General features: G+C 40.7%; 1 protein-coding gene across 12 annotated transcripts in view; it reads right to left on the bottom strand.

The window, feature by feature from the left end:
* OXR1 (oxidation resistance 1) overlaps nucleotides 1–23,102 on the bottom strand; it is a 796,801-nt gene that overhangs the window by 85,165 nt on the left and 688,534 nt on the right. For 5 of the 12 annotated variants that reach the window (XM_070075402.2, XM_008255818.5, XM_089335578.1 and 2 more), the window contains 3 exons: nucleotides 6,368–6,450; nucleotides 2,073–2,180; nucleotides 1,074–1,187 (listed from right to left, as the gene is read on the bottom strand). In XM_070075402.2, the coding sequence (XP_069931503.2) occupies nucleotides 1,074–1,187; nucleotides 2,073–2,180; nucleotides 6,368–6,450 (305 nt within the window). Of the gene's footprint in view, nucleotides 1–1,073; nucleotides 1,188–2,072; nucleotides 2,181–6,367; nucleotides 6,451–19,078; nucleotides 19,243–19,360; nucleotides 19,697–19,870; nucleotides 19,987–23,102 lie in introns of those variants that run through there. The other 7 variants (XM_008255817.5, XM_002710729.6, XM_008255823.5 and 4 more) reach the window with 5 other exon arrangements.

Here is a 23,102-nt window from a genome sequence, read left to right as displayed (position 1 = left end):
CCAATGGCCGCCACGGCTGGTGCGCTGTGGCCGGCACACCACACTGATCCGAAGGCAGGAGCCAGGTGCTTCTCCTGGTCTCCCATGGGGTGCAGGGCCCAAGCACTTGGGCCATCCTCCACTGCACTCCCGGGCCGTAGCAGAGAGCTGGCCTGGAAGAGGGGCAACCGGGACAGAATCCGGCGCCCCTACTGGGACTAGAACCCGATGTTCCGGCACCACTAGGGGGAGGATTAGCCTATTGAGCGCAGCGCCGGCACATTCATTTATAAATTATAACTTACAAAGGAAATGTAATTCTTAGAAATCCTAATCCACTATTTTAATACCTGAAAGAATGATTAAGATGATTAATTATTCTTTAAAAGGCAGTGTGTAAAAAATGAACTCTCTTCAAAGTTCTAAGTACTAGTGTATAAATGTTAAGAGAAACAGAAATAAAAATCAAGTTGGAGTAAGTATTTGGCCTAGAGGTTAAGATGCCTGCATCCCGTACTGGAGTACCTGACTCCCAATTTCAGCTGCCTGCTAACTAATGCAAATCCTGGGAGACGGTAGGTGATACCTCATGTAGTTGACTTCATGCCACCCACATGGGAGACCTGGACTGAGTTCCTGGCTACCGGCTTCAGCCAAGCCTTTCCCCTGCAGTCATTTACAATGCCAACCAGCAGATGCAGGAGTATCTGCTTTCTCTCTCTCTCTCCCCCTCTACCTCTACCTCTTAAGAAAAAATCAAATAGGACATGGATTTTCTATTATGATAACATCTGTTCATTAGGTAAAACTATTTGTAAATTAAACTATGTATGGCATTTATAAGATAGAGCTGATAAGTACCCTTTGGATCACCATCACCATTACCAGCAGTACCACCCAAGGTAAGTCAGTTTAAGCTCTCCGGTTTAATAATAATGTTTCACTTTAAAAACTGAGACTTTTAATTTTAAGAAATAAAATAAAAAGGTTAAATTCCATTATTTTACCACAGTCAAAGCAGGATGAAAAAATATGATAAATGCATATATAGTGAGATTTCTTCATAGCCACCTTTGAAGAGTACAACTACTTACACTAGTCTTATCAAATTCAGCCTCAGATGATGTTGGTGACAGAGGACTTATGGGGCTTAGAGACGGAGAACTCTCAACACTGGAGACATATTCAGGATCAGGAACATATAAAACCTGTAAGAAAACATTCATACAAAGATTTAGTCAAATTGAATAATCTTAAAATACACCATGAGCAATGACCTTAAGAAATAAATGGAAATAAGAAACTTCAGATTTTCAATATTTACTACCATAAAAAGTCTACAATTGATATTATATACCATTGAGATAGGGTAAGAAAACTAATTCTCATATACTATAGCTATTTGTCTTAGAAGACAACTTGGCAATAGCTAGTAAAATTAAAGAAACATATATTCTTTGACCCAGCAGTTTTACTTTTAAGAATTTACAGAAAAACTTACACATAAAGAAAAAACGGTTATATCCAAGTGTTTACTATAGTAATGTTTACAATAACAGAAGAGTAAAAGAGTCTGATTATTATTATGACCAAATAATGATACATTAATACAATGTATCACCATGCACACATGAAAAAAAATCTGCTGTTGTTTAAATACAGCATTTTCCAAAAGTCAGTTAAATTTAAAGAAAAAGATTAAAAAAAATTGAAAGGCTAGAATATTTCTGGAAAGAGATAAAAGTAGCAACTGGCTGCTCTGGAAAGGAAACTAGAAGTTTCACATGGAAGTATCCCTTACCATAAAAAGTTAGAATTTTTAATCATATCCATGTACTACTTTGAATATTTTTATAAGTTATTTAAAGTTATATTTAAAAACAATTTATAATTATTTTCAGTATGCACTAAGGAATTCATTCAGACATTAATGGCATTTAATTTTCTCTTATAGAGACAATCTGATTTGTTCAAAAGCATACATGAAGTTATTCTTAAATTTTCTATATTATTAACTGTAGTGCCATGAGTACTTTTTACCCGGTCTCTTAATGCCTATAAATATCAATGCATTAAAAGAAAACAGATACTACCTGTCCAGTAACAACTGCTCGGGAAAATAACTTATTAAGTTGAACAAGTTCATTGGGTGTTGTATCAAACTTCAGGGCTATGCTATTCAACGAATCCCTTGATTCAACCTATTTAAAAGAAAAAATAACGTTTAATCTGTTAAAAGAACAACAACAAAAGTAAATTGTAACAGCTAATGCTCATTAATACATCTAGGGATCAATCTTACAATTGATTAATAAATAGTATTTTCATCATTGGAGGTAACTATTAAGAAATACTGTGTTTTGTTAACAAATGTCTCAATTTATTATGATACAGTACAAGCTTTATTAAAATACATGTGAGCCTCTACTTCAAGTAATTTCAAAATATAAAATGTAACTTATAAAACAAATAATTGTCATTTTACAAATGCATTAAAAAAATCAATTAGTCATCACATCCCCTTGGAGTTCTCTTTGCATGCGACGTTATTGATAGCTCAGGAGAGAACATAACTAAATGGTTTTAATAAAAGGATTTAAAATCTGGCTGGAAGATAAATAGAAAAGGTTATATAAAAGATAAACAGTAGTTTAATATGGAACAACAAATGCAATAGAATTTTTTTGAGTACGGATAGCACACCACCACAGGCTCCACAAAAGACTTTATATAAAGACAAAAAAGGATCTGGGGCTAGTGCTGGCATCCCATGTGGGCACTGATTTGAGTAATGGCTGCTCCACTTCCAATCCAGCTCCCTGCTAATGCACCCGGGAAACCAGAGAGGAAAGAGAGAGGAAGAAGAGCTGGTAAGAAGCTTGTATAAAACAATAGTACACAAAGGCCTGCTAAAAGGATGCAAATACTTGAGCTATCTGACAGTGGAAAATAAAAGCAGCTGAAAAAGTAGGAATAGAAAAAAATGTGAATCTCACTCTATTCAGTAAATATAGTAACGTTATTAAGTTTGCCAAGAATATAATGTCAATGAAAAAATACAAATAAAAATAAACAAGGAACTACTTCCATTTGGAACAAGGAAACAGTCAGTAAAGTAACAATAAAAAAAGTAAATAGCAAAAATACCAGGGCAATGAAGCATAATGATAGCAAAAAAGAGTATAATTAGTTTCAGGACTAACATAGTAGGTTGTAGAAGTGAAATCAAACAAAGAAGGAGAGAATTTAAAAAATGATTGACAATTTTTCCATTATGTATTAATGATACAATTTCCTTAAGCAGAAAAAAACACAACAGGCAAGATAAAATATATCTAATATATCAGAGTGGTAGTACAGATCTATAAAGACAAAGAGGAAATTTTAAAAGCAACCTAAAGAGAAAAAGATTATCTAGAATTGAACAAAAAAATTTTTTCAAAAGCAACAGAAAGACAGGGAGAGGGAACAAGTTCTGATTAGAGATTAAGGCACTAGCATCCCATCAGACAGCCTGATGTTAACACATTTCTGGTCCCTGATTCCAGTTTCCTGTTAATATTCACCCTGGAGAGGCAGCATTAATAGCTCAAGTATTTGCATCCTCTACACATGTGGGAGACCTGGGTTTTGTTCCCAGTTTCCAGCATCATTCCTGCTCAGTCTTGGCAGTTGTGAGTATTTGGGGGAGTAAACCAGCAGATGGGAGCTTTTCCTCTCTCTCTCTCTTTCTCTCACTCACCCCCACCCGCCTCAGCCTCTCAAAAAAATAAATGAAAACAAACAAAAAACATAAGGCAATTAATTACTTATCTTCCAAATGTTGAAAGAAAAATAACTGTCAAACTAGAAATCTCTAAACAGATAAACTATAAGGAATGAGGATTCAATGAAGATTTCTGAGACATAATTTGACTCTCCAGTCTTAGAACGTCACTGAACGTACTATTATATAAACCTCAAGAAGAAAAGTAAAACCAAAAAGAAAGAATGATGAACAGAAAGCAACAGCAACAACAAGGCCACTGGATTTGATACATGGAAAATCACTGGAGGCTCTTTCACTACATAGGTACAGGGATGGTAAAATAATAATGTATAGTATTTCGATTAAACTTCCCATGAGAAATAATGATGTTTAATTTAAATTTAACTTGTCTACAGATAAAAAATGAACCATAAACTTCTGAATTCAAAACCCACAAATGGGACCTGCTTCTGCGGCACAGCAGGTTATGTCACCTCCTGCAGTGCCAGCATCCATAGGGTGCTAGTGGAGTCCCAGCTGCTCCATTTCCTACCCAGCTTCCTACTAATGCACTCAGGAAAGCATCAGAAGATGACCCAAGTCCTTGAGCCCCTGCCAACCATGTGAGAGATGTGGAGGAAACTCTTGGCTCCTGGCTTCACCCTGGTTGCAGACATTTGGGGAGTAAACCAAAAGATAGACAATATCTCTCTATCTGTCCCTCCTTCTCTCTCTTTGTAACGCTTTCAAATAAATAAATAAACCTTAGAAAAAAAAGTGTTATAACTCTTCACAATCACATGATTACATGGGTAGATAACATTATCTTATGCCCTCTGGTTATAATCTTAAGCCTTAATAAATATTAAAGGAAATATCAAATTATACTACTCAGTCTTTTACTATTTGAACTTAAACTTCTCAATTTCTCAACTATGCAGAGAATGTACTTCAAGTATACTCAATTTAAGTTTATAATATGCTTTAGATGAAATTATTTTGGGGCCGGTCCGGTGCTGTGGCACAGTGGGTTAATGCCCTGGCCTAAAGCACTGGCATCCCATATGGGCACCAGTTCGAGACCCAACTACTCCACTTCCAATCCAGCTCTCTGCTATGGACTGGGAAAGCAATAGAAGATGGTCCAAGTCCTTGGGCCCCTGCACCTGCATGGGAGACCCGGAAGAAGCTCCTGGCTCCTTGGCTTTGGATTGGTGCAGCTCCAGCCATTGCACCCAGTTGGGGAGTGAACCATCGGATGGAAGACCTCTCTCTCTCTCTGCCTCTCCTCTCTCTGTGTAACTCTTTCAAATAAATAAATATTTTTTTTTAAAATATGAAATTATTTTGATACTAGTAAATTTAACCTTACAAAGAATTATGTATTTTTTAACCTTTTAAAAATGCTTCAAGGGGCCAGGGCTGTAGCATAGAAGGTTAAGCCTCTACCTGCAGTGCCGGCATCCCATATGGGCACCAGTTAGAGTTCTGGTTGCTCCACTTCCAATCCAGCTCCCTTCTATTGCACCTGGGAAAGCAGCACAAGATGGCCCAAGTCACTGGGCCCCTGCACCTAATTGGGAGACCTGGAAGAAGCTCCTGGCTCCTGGCTTCCACCTGGCACAGCTATGGCCATTGCAGCCATTTGGGGAGTGAACCAGTGGATGGAAGATTCTCTCTTTCTCCCTCTCTTTCTCCTTCTGTAGCTCTGCCTTTCAAATAAATAAATGTCTTTAAAAAATACTTAAAAACTTAGACTATCAATTATACAGTATATGAAAACAGTATAACTTAAGATTTTGATAATGTGTTCAATTTTAAGGATTCATGGAAAATAACCAAGGTGCAAATGAAGACTGTAAGATTTCATAATGACACAAATGCTAAATAAATGTTTAAAATTGCTATCTTCTCTTTTAATAAAGTTAAATTAGAAAAACACAAAATAACAAAAGCATAGATAATGTAAGTACTTTACAGCATGTCAATACTATCTAACTACAATCATACTCAACCATGAAGCAATCCACACACCAAAACTGATTTCTCAGTTCGGTATCCCACAGTAACCAGAAATGTGAAAAACTAAGATTTGAAGATCACTTCAAGAACACTGAAAAAAACTGTATTTTCAGAGTTAAAGAAACCTATCAATAAGTGAACACAAATAACCCAACACCAGAGAACACAAGATGGACTTGGGCCATATCTTGCACTGCTTTCCCAGGTGCATTAGCAGGGAGCTGGACTGGAAGTGGAGCAACCAGAACTCTATTTCCTCTCCCATTATCATCAGTACTGCTAGATATAAAGAAGATCACATTTCTAAAGCAGTGAACATTTTCCTTACAGTTTTACCTGATAAAGAGTATCATAGCATAGGAATTCTGGTTTCTAACACATTATCATCTATATTAGGTTAAATTTAATGGAATAACAATCTTTCTATCTCACTTAGCAAAGTATCTCTTTAAGGAAAAAAATCCTAAAACTAAGAACTTAATTGTTGTTATTAATAAGTTACACAAAGAACAAATAAAATAAAGCAATAAATAACCCATGCTTTGTTTCTAAAAAGAAAATCTCTTAAACAAAACTATTATAAAAGTATACTAGGTTTTTCAAAAGCAAGTAACTTACAGTGTACTCAATAGTCCCTTTAGGTTTCTGAAAAGACATTCGTCTCCCATCTTTCTTGTCTAGGGTCTTCTTTTGGCCAGTGTCTGAAAAAAAATGAAGCGAAACTCCTATTAAATTCATTTTCCTTTAGAGTAATATTAAAGACTGCTGATAAGAGCCTCCTCAGCAGATGCCTCATTCACTAATAATACCGCTTCCATCCTGGGATTCTCTGCTCCAAAAAACAGTCAGCTGTTAAAAAAAGGAACTGTCCTTATTCTTGCACTTTTTTTTTTTTTTTTTTTTTTTTTTTTTGACAGGCAGAGTGCACAGTGAGAGAGACAGAGAGAAAGGTCTTCCTTTACCGTTGGTTCACCCTCCAATGGCTGCTGTGGCCGGCGCACCGCGCTGATCTGAAGCCAGGAGCCAGGTGCTTCTCCTGATCTCCCTTGCGGGTGCAGGGCCCAAAGATTGGGCCATCCTCCACTGCACTCCCAGGCCACAGCAGAGAGCTGGACTGGAAGTGGGGCAACTGGGACAGAATCCAGCACCCCGACCGGGACTAGAACCCGGTGTGCCAGCGCTGCAGGTGGAGGATTAGCCTACTGAACTGCGGCACCAGCCAATTTTTGTGCTTTCTTTAGGAGCTGATCTGCAAGACCTACTAGGATAAATGAAAGGCATTTCAGAAAATAAGTATCTGTCAACAGAGAGAAACTAAATGATGAATCATTACTTTTAAAACACTTCACTCAATTATAAGTAAACTATATTTGAAGTTGTATTTTTTTTAATTTATTTGACAGAGTTATAGACAGTGAGAGAAAGAGATAGAGAGAAAGGTCTTCCTTCCATTGGTTCACTCCCCAAATGGCCGCAATAGCTGGAGCTGTGCTGATCCAAAGCCAGCAGCCAGGTGCTTTTTCCTGGTCTCCCATGCGGGCGCAGGGGCCCAAGCACTTGGGCCATCCTCCACTGCTATCCCAGGCCACAGCAGAGAGCTGGACTGGAAGAGGAGCAAAGGGGACTAGAACCGGGCACCCATATGGGATGCCGGTGCCACAGGCGGAGGATTAACCAAGTGAGCCCTGGCGCCGGCCCCCAATGTTGTATGTATTTTTTTTTTTAACTTTTATTTAATGAATATAAATTTCCAAAGTACAGCTTATGGATTACAATGGCTTCCCCCCCCATAACGTCCCTCCCACCCGCAATCCTCCCCTTTCCCACTCCCTCTCCCCTTCCATTCACATCAAGATTCATTTTCAATTCTCTTTATATACAGAAGATCAGTTTAGCATACATTAAGTAAAGATTTCAACAGTTTGCTCCCACACAGAAACATAAAGTGAAAAATACTGTTTGAGTACTAGTTATAGCATTAAATCTCATTGTACAGCACACTAAGGACAAAGATCCTACATGAGGAGTAAGTGCACAGTGACTCCTGTTGTTGACTTAACAATTTGACACTCTTGTTTATAGCATCAGTAATCACCCTAGGCTCTTGTCATGAGCTGCCAAGGCTATGGAAGCCCTCTGAGTTCACCGACTCTGATCATATTTAGACAAGGCCATGGTCAAAGTGGAGGTTCTCTCCTCCCTTCAGAGAAAGGTACCTCCTTCTTTGATGACCCGTTCTTTCCACTGGGATCTCACTCGCGGAGATCTTTCATTTAGTTTTTTTTTTTTTTTCCCCCAGAGTGTCTTGGCTTTCCATGCCTGAAATACTCTCACGGACTTTTCAGCCGGATCCGCATGCCTTAAGGGCTGATTCTGAGGCCAGAGTGCTGTTTAGGACATCTGCCATTCTATGGGTCTGCTGTGTATCCCACTTCCCATGTTGGATCGTTCTCTCCCATTTTTATTCTATCAGCTAGTATTTGCAGACACTATTCTTGTTTATGTGATCCCTTTGGTTCTTAGTCCTATCATTATTTTTTTTTAAGATTTATTTATTTATTTGAAAGGCAGAGTTACAGAGAGGCAGAGAGTGGGAGGGAGGGAAAGGGAGAGAGTTCTTCCACCTGCTGATTCACCCTCCAAATGGCTGCAATGGCCACAGCTGAGCTGATCAGAAGCTAGGAGCCAGGAGCTTCTGGGTCTCCCACATGGGTGCAGGGGCCCAAGCACTTAGGCCATCCTCTCCTGCTTTTTCAGGCCATAGCAGAGAGCTGGATTGGAAGAAGAGCAACCGGGACTAGAACCGGTGCCCAAATGGGATGCCAGCACTGCAGACCAGAGTGCCGGCCCCAAGTTGTACGTATTTTTAAAAATATATTTGAGGATACATTATTATTAACCAAAATAAGTCTGAAAGAGTGTACCATTGGTCCTCACACAAAATTTTTTTCTCTACTTCCACAAGTCAAAAAGAATCTTCCACATTATATTAAATTACTAACTCCCTTATCTATACACCATGAATTAAGGTATACTTTCATAGATAAACACATTCAGGTGCAGTTAATTTTAGATTGTCAATTATTTTTCATTTCCTTATCAAGGATATCAAGACATTTTACTTGAACCTTACTTATCAATATTAAATCCCCAGTTTCAGTTTAAATTTTACAGTGTTAACTTTCTCATCTATACTTTTATGTAACAACTGTACAGAATGGACAAAATTCCTACCTAAACATTTTCAAATAATTAAAAGGAAAATCTCTAAAAGACTAATTTAAAAACTCTAAATTAAGTAAGAAAATAAACACAGTGAAAAGCTATCTTTATCCAATATTGAAAATTAGTTTTCTGGAGTGGGCATTTAGCTTAATGGTTTAAGCTGCTGGTTGGGATGGCCAAACCCCACAAGGGAGGGCATGAGCTCAATGGTCATCTCTGTCTCCTGACTCCAGCTTCCTGCTAATGCAGACCTTGGAGGAAAGTAGGTGATTGGGTTCCCGCCACCCTCAAGGCAGACCTGGATTGAGTTCCCAGTCCTCCTCCTCCCCTACCTCGCCACTGTGAACATATGGGGTAGTGATAGGAGTTGGGTGTGTTCTCCTTCTGTCTCTTTCTACATATATCAACTCACTGTGTCTCAAGTGAATTAAAAAAATCTTTTTATGAGATTGATACCCTCTTCTACAAAAAATAAAGCTATAGTCTTCTAAGAGAAAGTAGTTCTATCTAAGTCCAAATAATCTAAAACATATATTTTATTCATTGTTCTCCCTCTACCCTAACTAAACTGCCCTAATAGAGATTGTTTACATGTATCTAACCAGCCCAGTTGCTGGATGAATAGTTCTAATGAAGGAGGAAAGAGAAAAGAAAAGGAAGAGGAACAGGAAGAGGAGGAGAGAAGATGGGGTGGGAGAGGAAGAGGAGGAGGAAAGAGAAAGAAGTGGAGGAGAAGTAGACAGCAGAGGAAGAGGAAGAAGGAGATGGTCTGAATCCCAAAAAAAGTCAACTGGTTCTGCAATGTGTTAAAAAGTTGTCCTAAAGCCTTCCTGATGGGGTTGGCGCTGGGGCATAGCGATGAAGCTGCTGCCTACAGTGGGGACATCCCTTGTGGATGCTGGTTCAAGACCCACCTGTCCCTCTTCTAACTCTCTGGTACGGCCTGGTAAAGCAGTAGAAGACGGCCCGAGTGTCTGGGCCCTGGCATCCACATGGGAGACCAAGAAGAAGCTCCTGATTCCTGGCTTTGGATCCGCCCAGCTCCAGTTGTTGTTGTCATTTGGGGAGTGAATCAGCAGACGGAAGCTCACTCTCTCTGCCTCTGCCTCTCTATACTCTATCTTTCAAATAAATAAAACTTCAAAACAAAACAAAACAATCCCTCCCTGACTATCCAACTACCTCAATTCTCTGTTATTAATTATGTGGTATGTTTACATCTCCTTTATAATATCTGGCACAGTTTAATTTAATATCTACGGGGGGCCACTGATTGCAGTGCCGGTATCCCTTAGGGGTGCCAGTTCGCATCCTGACTGCTCCACTTCCCATCCAGCTCTCTGCTATGGGCCTGAGAAAGCATAAGATGGCCTAAGTTTTTGGGCCCCAGCATCTACATGGGAGACCCAGAGGAAACTCCTGTCTCCTGGCTGCAGACTGGTGTAGCTCTGACCCACTGCAGATGGAAGATTCTCTCTCTCTGCCTCTCTGTAACTCTGCCTTTCAAATAAATAAATATATCTTTAAAAGAAAAAAGATAATATCTAAGCTTGGAATCTCTTCCACCATCTGTAACCTCTAAAACACCACCTTGCTGTGTTCTATGATGCCTTCTCAGTGCCCAGCAAAGGGCCTGACACATTGCAAGCATTTCATTTGAATCAATTAATATTTTGAAGCAAAAACTGCATCTAGAACTAACACAATTTAAACTGTTATTAATTTCTCACAAAGATACATAGACAAAGAATTATGGATTATCCATTATAACCCTATAAAAAAAAGTTCTTGCCTTTTTTTTTTTTTTTGACAGGCAGAGTGGACAGTGAGAGAGAGAGAGAGACAGAGAGAAAGGTCTTCCTTTTGCTGTTGGTTCACCCTCCAATGGCCGCTGCGGCCGGTGCACCACGCAGTTCATGAAAAGAGCCTCAGGTAATTACTGATGTCATAAATAAGAGTGTCAATTGTTAAATAAACAACAGGAGTCATTGTACACCTACTCCCCATGTAGGATCTCTGTCCTTCATGTGTTGTACTATGTGAATTAATGGTATAACTAGTACTCAAGCAGTACTTTATACTTTGTGTTTCTGTGTGGGTGCAAACTGTTAAAATCTTTACTTAGTATCTACTAAATTGATCTTCTGTATATAAATATAATTAAAAATGAATCTTGATGAAGAATGGGATGGGAGAGGGAGTGGGGGATGGGATGGTTGCGGGTGGGAGGGTGGTTATGGGGGGAAAAAGCTGCTATAATCCCAAAGTTGTACTTTGGAAATTTATATTTATTAAATAAAAGTTTAAAAAAATTTAATTTCTGTAATGAATGACTTTGTATTAGTTTTAGTCCAGTCTCCAACTGGTTTTTCTTATAAAAGAATGGAAGAAGCTTACTAATATACTAACATTAGTGGATGATGTGAAAATTGTTGATTATAATTTCCACTATTTGACAGTATATTTTCCACAAGAATCTTGCTACATCAATCATTCTATCTTCAGACTTTCAACGTTCTTCAGGAACTTTTCATTGTTAGTTGCCTCAACTTTCTCTCCTTTTTTTTTAAAGACTTATTTTATTTATTTGTAAAAGTTACAGAGAGAGGTAGAGACAGAGAGAGAGGTCTTCCATCTGCTGGTTCACTCCCCAGATGGCTGCAATGGCTGGAGCTGTGCCAATCCGAAGCTAGGAGCCAGGAGCTTCTTCCTGGTCTCCCATGCGGGTACAGGGGCCCAAGGACTTGGGCCATCTTTTGCTGCTTTCCCAGTCCATAGCAGAGAGCTGGATAGGAAGAGGAGTAGCCAGGTCTAGAACCGGTGCCCATTAGGGATGCCGGCATTTCAGGCCAGGGCTTTAACCCACTGCACCACAGCACTGGCCCCACCTCAACTTTCTTAAGGTCTCAACTGTACAACCTAAATATGCATCTCTTTTCTTAATATACATCATAAAACAGTTTCTTGCCTCAAGTACTCAAGAAGGAAGAAAATTAAACTTGTTAAATTCATCAAGACTCAATCATTTCACTGAGAGAACATTACTAAGGAAGTCTGAAAGATGTAGACCTTCACTTCCTAAATCACCCAGTTTTTAGCTCTAGTTACACATTAGAATCTCATGAGAAACTTCAAATGATCAAATCTTTAATTATAATCAGATCACAGAGATCTCATGCTATGGGTGGGCTTTTTTGGTGTTAGAATATTTTAAAAGCTACCCAGGGATTCGGATGTGCAGTTGGCATTGAGACCCAATGCTCTGGAATAATACTGCTCAATAAAACCTGCAATATGTCCTATATCTGCCTTATCCAATATTTTTGCTACTAGCTATGTGACTTTTGAGTAACTGAGATACGGGTAGTGAGATGGAAACTGACTTTAAAATTTTATTTAAATTAACTTAAATTAAAATAGCCATGGGAATGCACTGTGGTACAGCAGGTTAAGTTGCTGTTTGGGACATCAGCATCCCGTATTGGACTGCCAGCTGGAGTGCCAACTACTCCACTTCTGATCCAACTTCCTATAAATGCATCTGAGAGGTCACATAAGTTAGCTGAAGTGCTTGAGACTCTGCTACACACTTTGGAAACCGGAACGGAGTCATGGGCTTCTGAGGGCATTTGTGGAGAGAACCAGCAAATAGAAGACATCTCTTCTTTCTCTGTTACTCTGACTTCCAGGTTGATACATCTCTTCTTTCTCTGTTACTCTGACTTCCAGGTTGATGAAAATAAACTTGGTCGTGGCACAGTGGCACAGCAGGTAAAGCCTGCTACCTGTAACAACAGCATCCCATATGGGTGCCTGTTTGAGTTCTGGCTGCTCTACTTCTGATCCAGCTCCTGGCTAATGGCCTGGGGAAAAGCAAGGGAAGATGCTCCAAGTGCTTGGCTCCCTGCCACCCATACTGGAGATCTGTATGGAGTTCCAGCCTCCTGGCTTCTGCATGGTGCAGCACTGGCTGTTGGCAAATGAACCAGCATATGGAAAAGTGCTGTTTCTCCTTCTCTCTCTGTAACTTTCAAATAAATAAATAAATAATTAAAATAAAAGTCATCTGTGCCTGACAAAAACTGGTTAAGTTTTTTTTTTTTTTTTTATAATTAATTTATTTAGTTGAAACGCAGAATGACAGAGGGAGAGAGAGCGATCTTTCATTTGCTGGTTCACTCCTCAAATGGCTGTAACAACTGCAGCTTGGCCAAGTCAAAGCCAGAAGCCAGGAATTCCGCCCGGGTCTCCCACATGAATGGCAGGGGTCCAAGTACTTGAGCCATCTTCTACTGCTTTCCCAGGTATACCAGCAGGAAGCTGGATTGGAAGCACAGCAGCGGGACTTGAACTGTTACTCCAATAAGGGATGTAGTGTCACAAGTGGCAGCTTAACCTGCTATACCACACACTGGCCCCAAAGATTTTTGATTTGAACTTTACTTAGCCTCCTGAAAGTTCTTCTAAGCCCATTTGTTCAGTTCCTTGTAAAATTCAGTTTTAACAAGAACCCTGCTAAATACATTTAGCAGGAATCCCCACACCCTGAGTAACTGATCAAGCTTCTCATCTCCCACTGGCCCCCAGGGAAAGGCTAATTTCCCTATCCTTCTCAGCTCTAACTCTGGTAGGCTGGTTTAGCAGATTGGCCCTTGTTACCGTTGTTACCTCTTAGAAGTTCTTATTATTTTTATTTTTATTTTTTGACAGGCAGAGTGGATAGTGAGAGAGAGAGAGAGAGAGAGACAGAGAGAAAGGTCTTCCTTTGCCATTGGTTCAACCTCCAATGGCTGCTGCGGCCTGCTTGCTGCGGCCGGCGCACCGCGCTGATCCGATGGCAGGAGCCAGGTACTTATCCTGGTCTCCCATGGGGTGCAGGGCTCAGGCACTTGGGCCATCCTCCACTGCACTCCCGGGCCACAGCAGAGAGCTGGCCTGGAAGAGGCGCAACCGGGACAGAACCTGGTGTTCCTGCGCCGCAAGGCAGAGGATTAGCCTATTGCGCGTGGCGCCGGCCTCTTAGCAATTCTTCATCCCACGTATTCCCCACTTGCTCATGCAGTATTTTGAGTTGGACCCATTCTCTCTCCCTCTACTGTAAAATCTCATTTCTATAATCCTTATACCTATGGCACTGGTTCTGAATAAAGTCTGTCTTATGGTGCTTTAGTATGAATCACTGAATAATTTTTCTTTTAACTCTAGATGCTACCATATAGGGTAATGTAGATATAAAATCCAGAATCCAAATTCCTCAATGCAGTTCCTCACTTACACTAGGGTCAATATTCACATTTACCTAGTGGAGTGGATACCATACTGAATAATCAATCACAGATAAAGAAAATTTCCATCACCTATCACAAAAATTTCCACTGAGTAGAATCTAAAACATAAAAAAATCTAAAATCTAGAGTCTTGGCTATAATCTAAAATCTATAGTTTATCACCTAAAACTTATTCCTCAGGGGCATACTGCCACAAAACTGCACATTCAGTTTAACTGCTTTTCACCTATACAGAACTGCTTTCACTAACATGCATTCTGGAGTTATACCACTGAACTACATTACAGAATGACACTAAAAGAGTTTTTTCAAACTGTAATCTGCATTTATAAAGATATTAAGGATTTTTTTTAATTCTCAATATGACAAGTAACTATGTTTCTCCTATCTGCCTAAGAAGCAGGCTTACCTTTTTCTTACAGACAATGTGAATTCTGTCTGATCGCATTTCCTTCTTTTCACTGACTGCTAGAAAACAAAAACACATTTTTGGCCTTTCTCTAACACACACTATTTGACCTTAAAACATGTTCCTTTGCTGTACCAGTTTCACTCATTGAACCAAATGTATTAAGTCTCTTAATGTAGGTTTGTCAGGATCCACAAAAGGAGGCTTTATTCAATAACTCCTCTCCTCCCCACTTATTAGAAGTTTCACTTTCCATGGTTTCAGTTACCTAAGGTGAACTGTGATCCAAAAACATTAAATGAGAAATTCTAGAAATAAACAACTGCTAACTTTAAAACTGCACCATTCTGAGTAGCACAATACATATGCTACCCTGCTCTATCTTGCCCTAGACATAAACTGTCCCTTTGCTCAGCACAGATATACTGTTCAACTTGGTCTTCAAAAAGTCCATGGAAAATTATGTATGAATTTCAAGAAGCTTTTGCACCAAAGTAAACTTATATTTAAATTACATTTTTCTACAGACTTCTGAAGTTCTATCATTTGTCACATAGTAGTCATCTAGGTTATCAGATCTACTGTGCTGGTGTTATGTTGTTCGAGTAACTTTTATTTTACTTCATAAAAGCCCCAAAGTTAAAGAACATCTATTAAGAATGTGACTGTTATTATTTTATGTGTTGGCTATCAAAAGTGATTTTGATAATCAAAAAATGATTATCAAAAGTGAACCAGTAACAAGAATGTTAATCTCAGACTTCTCCTCAGGTATACATATTCAACATAGAGGGCTTTCCTGCTATCAACATAAGGGAAATTAATTCTTCCCATAATGTTCTAGTGAGTGAGTCAGAGCTCCTAGTCAATAAAATACACCTTCTCATGTTGTTTTCAGATTATAAATTCCTTGAAAAACTATACAAACATTTTAGTTTCAGCTCTGTATTACCCCCACAGTCACAACTACTAAACAATCCAATAAATATACCAGTGAATTCAGAGGCAAAAATACCCAAAAAGAAACCTATTTAAAATTCAAATTTACCAAACAGATGTATTAAGGATAATCATCAGTTTAAGGAACATTAATTTATTGGATGGGCATTTGGTTAAGTCACTGCTTGAGATACCTGCATTCCATATAGTAGTGCCTGATTTGAGTCTGGGCTCCTCCACCAATTCTAACTTCCTGCTGATATGCACCCTGGGAGGCAGCAGGTGATGGCTCAAGTAGCTGAATCCCTACCACCCAAATGGGAGACAGAGATTGAGTTCTACATTCCTGGCTTCAGCCTGGCCCAGTCTTGGCTGCTGCAGGCATCTGGAAAGTGAAGATCTGTCTTTCATATAAAGGTAAACAAAAATTTTAAAAGAAAAAGTTCTTCCAAAACATGTAATTTAGTTGATAAAAATCTGTAATGTTACCACTTTATTATTCATAAACTCCATTTCTACACACATACATAACACTAATATAATATACTATGAAGCAGAATGTGTTTAGATGTCCAATTCAATGATTTTCAACCAAAGTCCAAAGCTGGAATTAAAGGATGCCAAAGGCCTATATTCAAAATTGCAAACACTGTTGAGTATTGAGATGAACATTTATATTTATGTAGCCATTTTAACAGGTTTCTCCACTACATCCACAACTGCAGTCCATCATTATCACCCTCTCACCAAGGGGTGAAAGAGGAAGACCAGAACAGAAAAATGAAAAAAATGAATCCCTGCTTCCATCCCTTCTCACAACTCAACATCAAAGGACTTGTGTTTCAGGAAAGGGTGGGGAATTGTAACTGCTAGATTATACTTCTCCTCCACTGTAAACCTAACCTGGAATGGGAACTGGGAGGCAGGTGTAGGGAAGACAAGAAGAGCCTCAAATCAAGTATGAGATTGAAATTTTAAAAGGACTGGACCTTAAATAGCTGAAAAATACTGTTTTAGTTGCTAAAAGTAAATGAGAAGAAGGGCTGGTATTGTGACGCAACAGGTTAAGCCACTGCCTACAATGCTGGCATCCCAGAATGGGAGCTCCACTTCCAATCCAGCTCCTTACTAATTCATCTAGGAAAGCAGTAGAAGATGGCCCAGGTACTTGGGAATCTGCACCCATGTAGGAGACCCAATGAAGCTCCTGGCTCCTGGCTTCAGGCTGGCCCAGCCCTGGTTGTTGTTGCCATCTGGGGAGTGAACCAGTGGATGGAAGATTCTCGCTCTCTCAGTAACTCTTTCAAATAAAAAAAAATAAATATTAAAAAAAAAAACAAAACAGTAAATGAAAAGGAATTTTAAACAGGACTGAGCTGTCTTTTAAAGGATTCTGACTCCAAAAAGGAAAACAGAGTTGATATATAAGGCAGATTATAAAAACTATTTCATGTTTATAATACAGTAAGTTGATATCCTAAATTAGTTAAATATATATATATATATCTACATTATGTGATAAAGTAAAATGAGTATTTTCTAAAGGCTATACAATATTATAGGTTAGAGTCATACCCAAGAGAGCTATACTTCAAGTACAAAAATAAAACTTTTAATCATATCATAATGTATCCTGGAAACAGAAACAGTAATGTTCTTTTGTAATTGTTATTAGCTAGATGAATGTGATAATCTTAATATGTCTATCTCAATTTTCCTCAGAGGGCTATAATGTTGGAGCCAGCACACACTAAAAGCACACACTTAAAAAGAGCAAAAGTAGCCACCTTGGAAATGAGTAACACTAACAGCTCACTAAGTGGTTCGTTTATAGAAAGAGTAAAATCAGGAACATTTGACCAAAGTTTAATGTGGTTTATCCTTCCTCTCTGTCATAAGACTTTTATCAACATCATTACTGCACAGAAATAGTGAGGGGCAAGATCCTTAACAAACAGGGTCCTGGAATGCAGCCAAGTGTGGAAGCACCTGTACAAGAAATACTGCCACAGCTGTTCTTAAAACCTGAAGTAAGAGTCAGTGACAAGCAGGGCAGAGGCCATCCTCCACACTGACAGATACCCCTTCCGAGGGGCATAAATGCAGCCAAAACTTGCTAGGCAACCACCGTGAAGAAAACACTCTAGAACTGAGAACCCCTAAGATGCTAGCAATACAGCCTCATTCAGAGACAAAGAGTTAAATAACTTGTCCAAAGGAGTTCAGGAAGTTAATGCTTGGACATGCTTGATCATTTGACTGTGGTCAAACTGCCAACACCACAAGTCCTCTTTATTTATCAGAAGCACCATGAATATCAAAGGATATGCAAGCAATTCATAAGGCGGCTTCAACAGAAGAGGAATTTGTATAGCTTTTGAAGCTGCTTTCTGAAGTATCATATATAGTTGTGTGTTCAATAAATGTTTTTTGAATGGATGAACTGGATGTGTATGTGTGAGTCTATTAAATAATTTATTCATATTCATTCTAGTCAAATTACCCCACATATTTCTCAATATTTTATCTAGCTAGAGGCTGGGAACAGACCACATATTTTCAATTAGGCAACTTAAAACTCATTTCTTAAAAAATCCTTAATTCAAACACTTTAAGAAAAATCCCTTCCTCATCTCTAGTCCCACATTTTAAGAGGGCTCTGCACCTGGTTAATGCGGGGGGGGGGGATAGGGAAGAGGTTAAATGCCCCCCCCACTCTTCCATTTTTTAGTTCCCTAACAGCAATTCCCCTAAAGACAGAAGATACATTATGCAAACTCAGGAAAACGTATTGAAAACAGATCATGTGAAAATTAGATTTCAATAGTCAAATTTCTTCAATGTTTAAATGACCTACCTAGACACACAGATCAACAGATGTCCTCACTTTTTCCCTGCTTTAAAATGATGAGCAGGCCACGAAGTTCCATGCAAATTTTTTAGACTTTGTACTTTTCTCTGTTTTCTAAACTCTCTAATGCTCACATACTCTCATCACCCCTAAACACATTTTAGAACAAGTACCATATATATAAATTACTATGCGGTCTGCTACCTATTAACTTAAAAGGAAGCCAAGGACACTGGAAAAGCTACCATCTGCATTATGCAGCGCTTTAAAAAATTCTGTAAACTATCATTTTCATGCCATTATGACTGATTTCTGTCTCAATTGTACAAAGCCACTGTGATGAAAGAAAACCGACCCAACACTCAGCTTTCAAAGTATATGACGCAAAATTCAACCAGTTCCAGGGCAAGTACGACGACGTTGTCCTTTCCAAAGTTAGTATTTGGTTTCTTATTTTTAAGTCAGGAAGTGAATCTGAACAATTGGCAAATATCAACATGAATAACAATGACCCCCAACAAAAAACAGCAGGCAAGGCGTTCTTAATGTTTCCAAATACCAAGGACTTCTGAACGGATTCACCTCCCAGCGGGAGAGGGCAAAAGCAAGGATCCTACCCGTGAAATCTGACGGGGGCAGGAAAGCAGGAAGAGCACAGCAGGAAGAGCCACCACGCAGTAGAAAGTCGACCGTCCCCGGGGCCGTGCTAGTCCCTCCTTCCTCACCCCCGTCCCGCTGCCACCCGGGCCGCGGCAGGGACCCCGGCTCCGGCACACCTGCCAACGCCAGGCCGCGCACCCCAGCCGCCGCCGCCGCCGCCGCCGCCGCCGCCGCCGCCGCCGCCCCCGCCCCCTCAGCACGGGTCCGCCGCGAGGGAGACTTCGGGAGGGTGGGCTCACCAGGTCCCTCCGGGCTGGATGGCGCCGGGGGCCGGTGGGGCGGAGACCGGCACCCGGGGTCCCCTTTGGCGGGCTCCCTCAGGTAATCCTCGAAGCGCACCTGCCGGGCTTCGCCGCCACCCCCGAGCCCCCACAGGCGGTTGGCCGTGCCCCGCAGAAGGCGCCCACTCTTCCCCGTGAACGTGGTCAAGTAGTCCATGCTGTCGTGGGGCAGGCCGCGGGGCAGGGGCCGAAGAGGTCGACGGTTTCTGCGGCAGCCGCCACAGAAAGCGCGCCGGCCCTCCCGCCGGTCCGACCCAACCCGGGCGCGGTGGCTCCGCGCGCCTCACAGGGGGCGGGGAGGGGGAGGGGGAGGGGGAGGGACGCCCCTCGCTTGGCCCCGGGGCGGACCAACAATGAAAGACACGCCGGGGGGGAGCGGAAGAGGGACGAAAGTTTTCGAAAAGTTTTCTTTGTTGCTTCTGAACCTGCATTCCGGAAAAACTTTTCTTGCGAACTGGAATACTTTACCTGGAACAGACTCGGGGTCGGAAGGCCGGCGGCTTTTAGAGGGGCTTGGCGGGTCCTGTTCGCTCACCCCCCCACACCCCACCCCGCGGTCCGCCGCGCTCTGGTGGAGCAGGCCTGCCCCGCCCTGCCCCGCCCCGCCCCGTCCGGCACAGACAGGACTTTCTGGACTGCCAGGGAAAGGGGCCAGGCGGGCCCCGCGGCCTGCGGGCAGAGTGTTGGGGGGTGAAGGCGGCCCAGGGGAGGCTTGGACGGCAGTTGCTTGGAGTTTGGGAACCTGACGCTGAAGCGGGGTTGCAGATCCCGGCGAGAAGTCCGTGTGTGTGTTGGGGGAGGGGAGTAGTCACATCTGAAGCCCCTCGTGGTGTTGGGAGCTCATGTCAGAGTTCGAACACCCACGAGTCCAGCCCTGCCGGGCGAGGTGATGGGGATTTCGTGGGTCGATCTGCCTGCCGGTTAGGCACGGAGAAAGCGGGCAGGGGACGAGCGACGACGCTGGACAGACACACCGCTCAAGTTTACGTCTCGTGAGACGTGGTTATCCTCTTCCTGTCACGTCGGGTTAACACTCTGGTAGTTTTCCCAGGCACCGAGAGCCTTCTTTCGTGGGCTCAAAGATACATGAAGGTATTTCATGAATACATGAAGGACCCAACCATGTCAGCCGCCTAGCCCCAGACTTGCAGACTCCAGGGCTTTGGGAAATAACCGTGCTGTTTGTAAGCCACGAGGTCCGTGTGCTTGGTGAGAGCATCCCTGCCTGGCTGCAGCGGCCGGCAGATGGCTCCTGGTTATTTCCGAGGTTCCACTTCCTAAGAAAGCGTGGCCGTGCACAGCACCACTTCTAAGTTCTACGAGAGGCCCAGTACTGCTTAAAATCCCTTTTAAAGGAGTTCTAGTGATTCTGATGGACTAAATGGGGATTCTTTTCCTGAAGCATGCTTCACCTCTTCTTGAGATTTGGTGTTTGGTTTGTGAAAAACACAAAAACATCCAGTGTTTTCAGTCTTTCATAGTTGATTAAATCTGCACTTTGATATTCAGCCTTAGCAGAAACCTGCAGTCTACCAGTTCAAACACAAATTAGTTAACCCATCAGTTTTTTCTTCTGTTTTAAGGAAGGAAAATGCTATTGGAGAAAAAGGTGTAACCTAGAAGACTGAGTGCTTTACAAATTTTGATTTAAACTCAGCTGAGCACAAGTGTTTACAAAATCCTTTTATTCATGTAGTCAGCTTTCTTATTCTCTACATTTTTGTCTGAACCTGTCATCATCTTCCTGAAGTTATCAAATTCATCAGAAGAACATGCTACTTTGTCTTCGGCAGGATCCAGAAATCATTGGCCATCAAATATGACAAGTCACTTTTCTCTTTTTCTCTTTAATCTGTATATATTCTCGTCCACAGATCTTTCCTTTGTAGGAAAAATATCCTTATTCCTGTCCGTGCTTCATCTTGCATTTTCTATGACATGCCAGCCTTACTATTCTTTGTTATATACTTTCTTTTCCCCTTTCCTATAATTCCTTTCTTCTTATTCTACCCATACCAGCCATGTAAATCCCTGGCATCCTTAAAAAATAATATACTGGGATGGGCCTTTTGGCATATAGTTAAGACATTGCCTAGGACACCTGCATCCCATTTTGGAGTCACCAACTCCTCTTCTCATAAATCTGCTAATGCAAGTAAGTATTTGGGTCCCTGCTACCCTTGTGGGGGACCTAGATGGAGTTGTGGAGACCCAGGGCTCCAGCCTGGCCTTGCAAGCTCCCAGCCATTGTAGGCATTTGAGGGGGAGGGCAGTGAACACATGGATGGAAAAACCCTCTGTCTTTTGGTCACTCTACCCTTCAAATAAACAAAAGTCAATAAAACTAAAATCAACTTTTGTTTATATACAATGGGTGCTTACTCAAGGTTACTCTTTACCTGATTTTTAAATAGCTTTATTTATATACAATTTTTATATGTATCATCAAATTCACCTGTTTATTTATTTTTTATATTTATTTTATTTATTTGAAAGAGTTACAGAGAGAGGAAGAGACAGGTAGATCTTCCATCCACTGGTTCACTCCCCAGATGGCCCCAAGGGCCGGAGCTGCGCCAATCCGAAGTCAGGAGCTTCTTCCAGGTCTCCCATGTGTGTGCAGGGGCCCAAGGACTTGGGCCATCCTCCACTGCTTTCCCAGGCCATAGCAGAGAGCTGGATCGGAAGGGGAGCACCGGGACTAGAACTGGCGCCCATATGGGATGCCGGCACTTCAGGCCAGGGCTTTAACCCACTGTGCCAACAGCGCCGGCCCCCAAATCCACCTGTTTAAAGTGTACAGTTCTTGAGAATTATGTTGTAATAATTATCATGCATTTGTTATGACCCTGAAATCTAATATATTAATAAATTCCTTAAAAATATATAATATGGTAAAACATTTGTAAATTTCTGCTATTACTCTACTTATGCTGTTCTGAAACCATCACCAAAATCTAATCTTTGGACATTTCCATCACCTCAAAAAGAAATCTCTTTATCCCCTCCCTTTTATTTTTCTTCATTTCAAGCTCTTTCTCATTTGTAGTAACTTCCCAGTCCTACCTGCAGCCCAAAACAACAGCTGATCTATGTTTCCTTTCCAATCCACATGTCTTATGTTTCCTTTTCTAGACTACTTGCCCTGGTTACAACTTCCAGTACAATATTAAATAGATGTTGCAAGAGCTGATATCATTGTTTTGTTACTGAATTTGGAGGAAAAACATTCAATTTGTTACCATTAAGTATGATATGAGCTCTAGAGGTTTTTTTTTTTTTTTTTTTTTTTCTTGTTGTTTGTTTAGGATGTTTCTGTAGGTTTAGGATGTACCAGTCTTGTCCTAATTTTTGAATGGATTATGATAAAAAGATATTTTATTTTGACAATTATATTTTCTGCTATGATTCAGACAGCCTTTTTTTTTTTTTTTTTGCTTATCCTTTATTCTGTGTTTACATTAATCAATAGTTTGTTAAACATACCTTACCTTCCTTGAATAAACTCAGGAATGGAATGGAATGGTTTATATTTTGTTAGATATAGTCTGTATTTTTTTGAGAATTTTTGGTCTATGTCTATAATACGTATTATAGGTGGTCTATAATTTTCTTATCCTGTGAAGTCCTTTTCTGGCTTTGGTATTAGGGCAATACTTGTCTCTCAGAATGAGTTGGGAATTGTTCCATTCTATCCTAG

The sequence above is a fragment of the Oryctolagus cuniculus genome, chromosome 6, assembly GCF_051225735.1.
Source record: "Oryctolagus cuniculus isolate XC-2025 breed Fujian yellow rabbit chromosome 6, ASM5122573v1, whole genome shotgun sequence".
Taxonomy (NCBI): domain Eukaryota; kingdom Metazoa; phylum Chordata; class Mammalia; order Lagomorpha; family Leporidae; genus Oryctolagus; species Oryctolagus cuniculus.
This window is presented reverse-complemented; position numbering and strand designations above follow the sequence as displayed.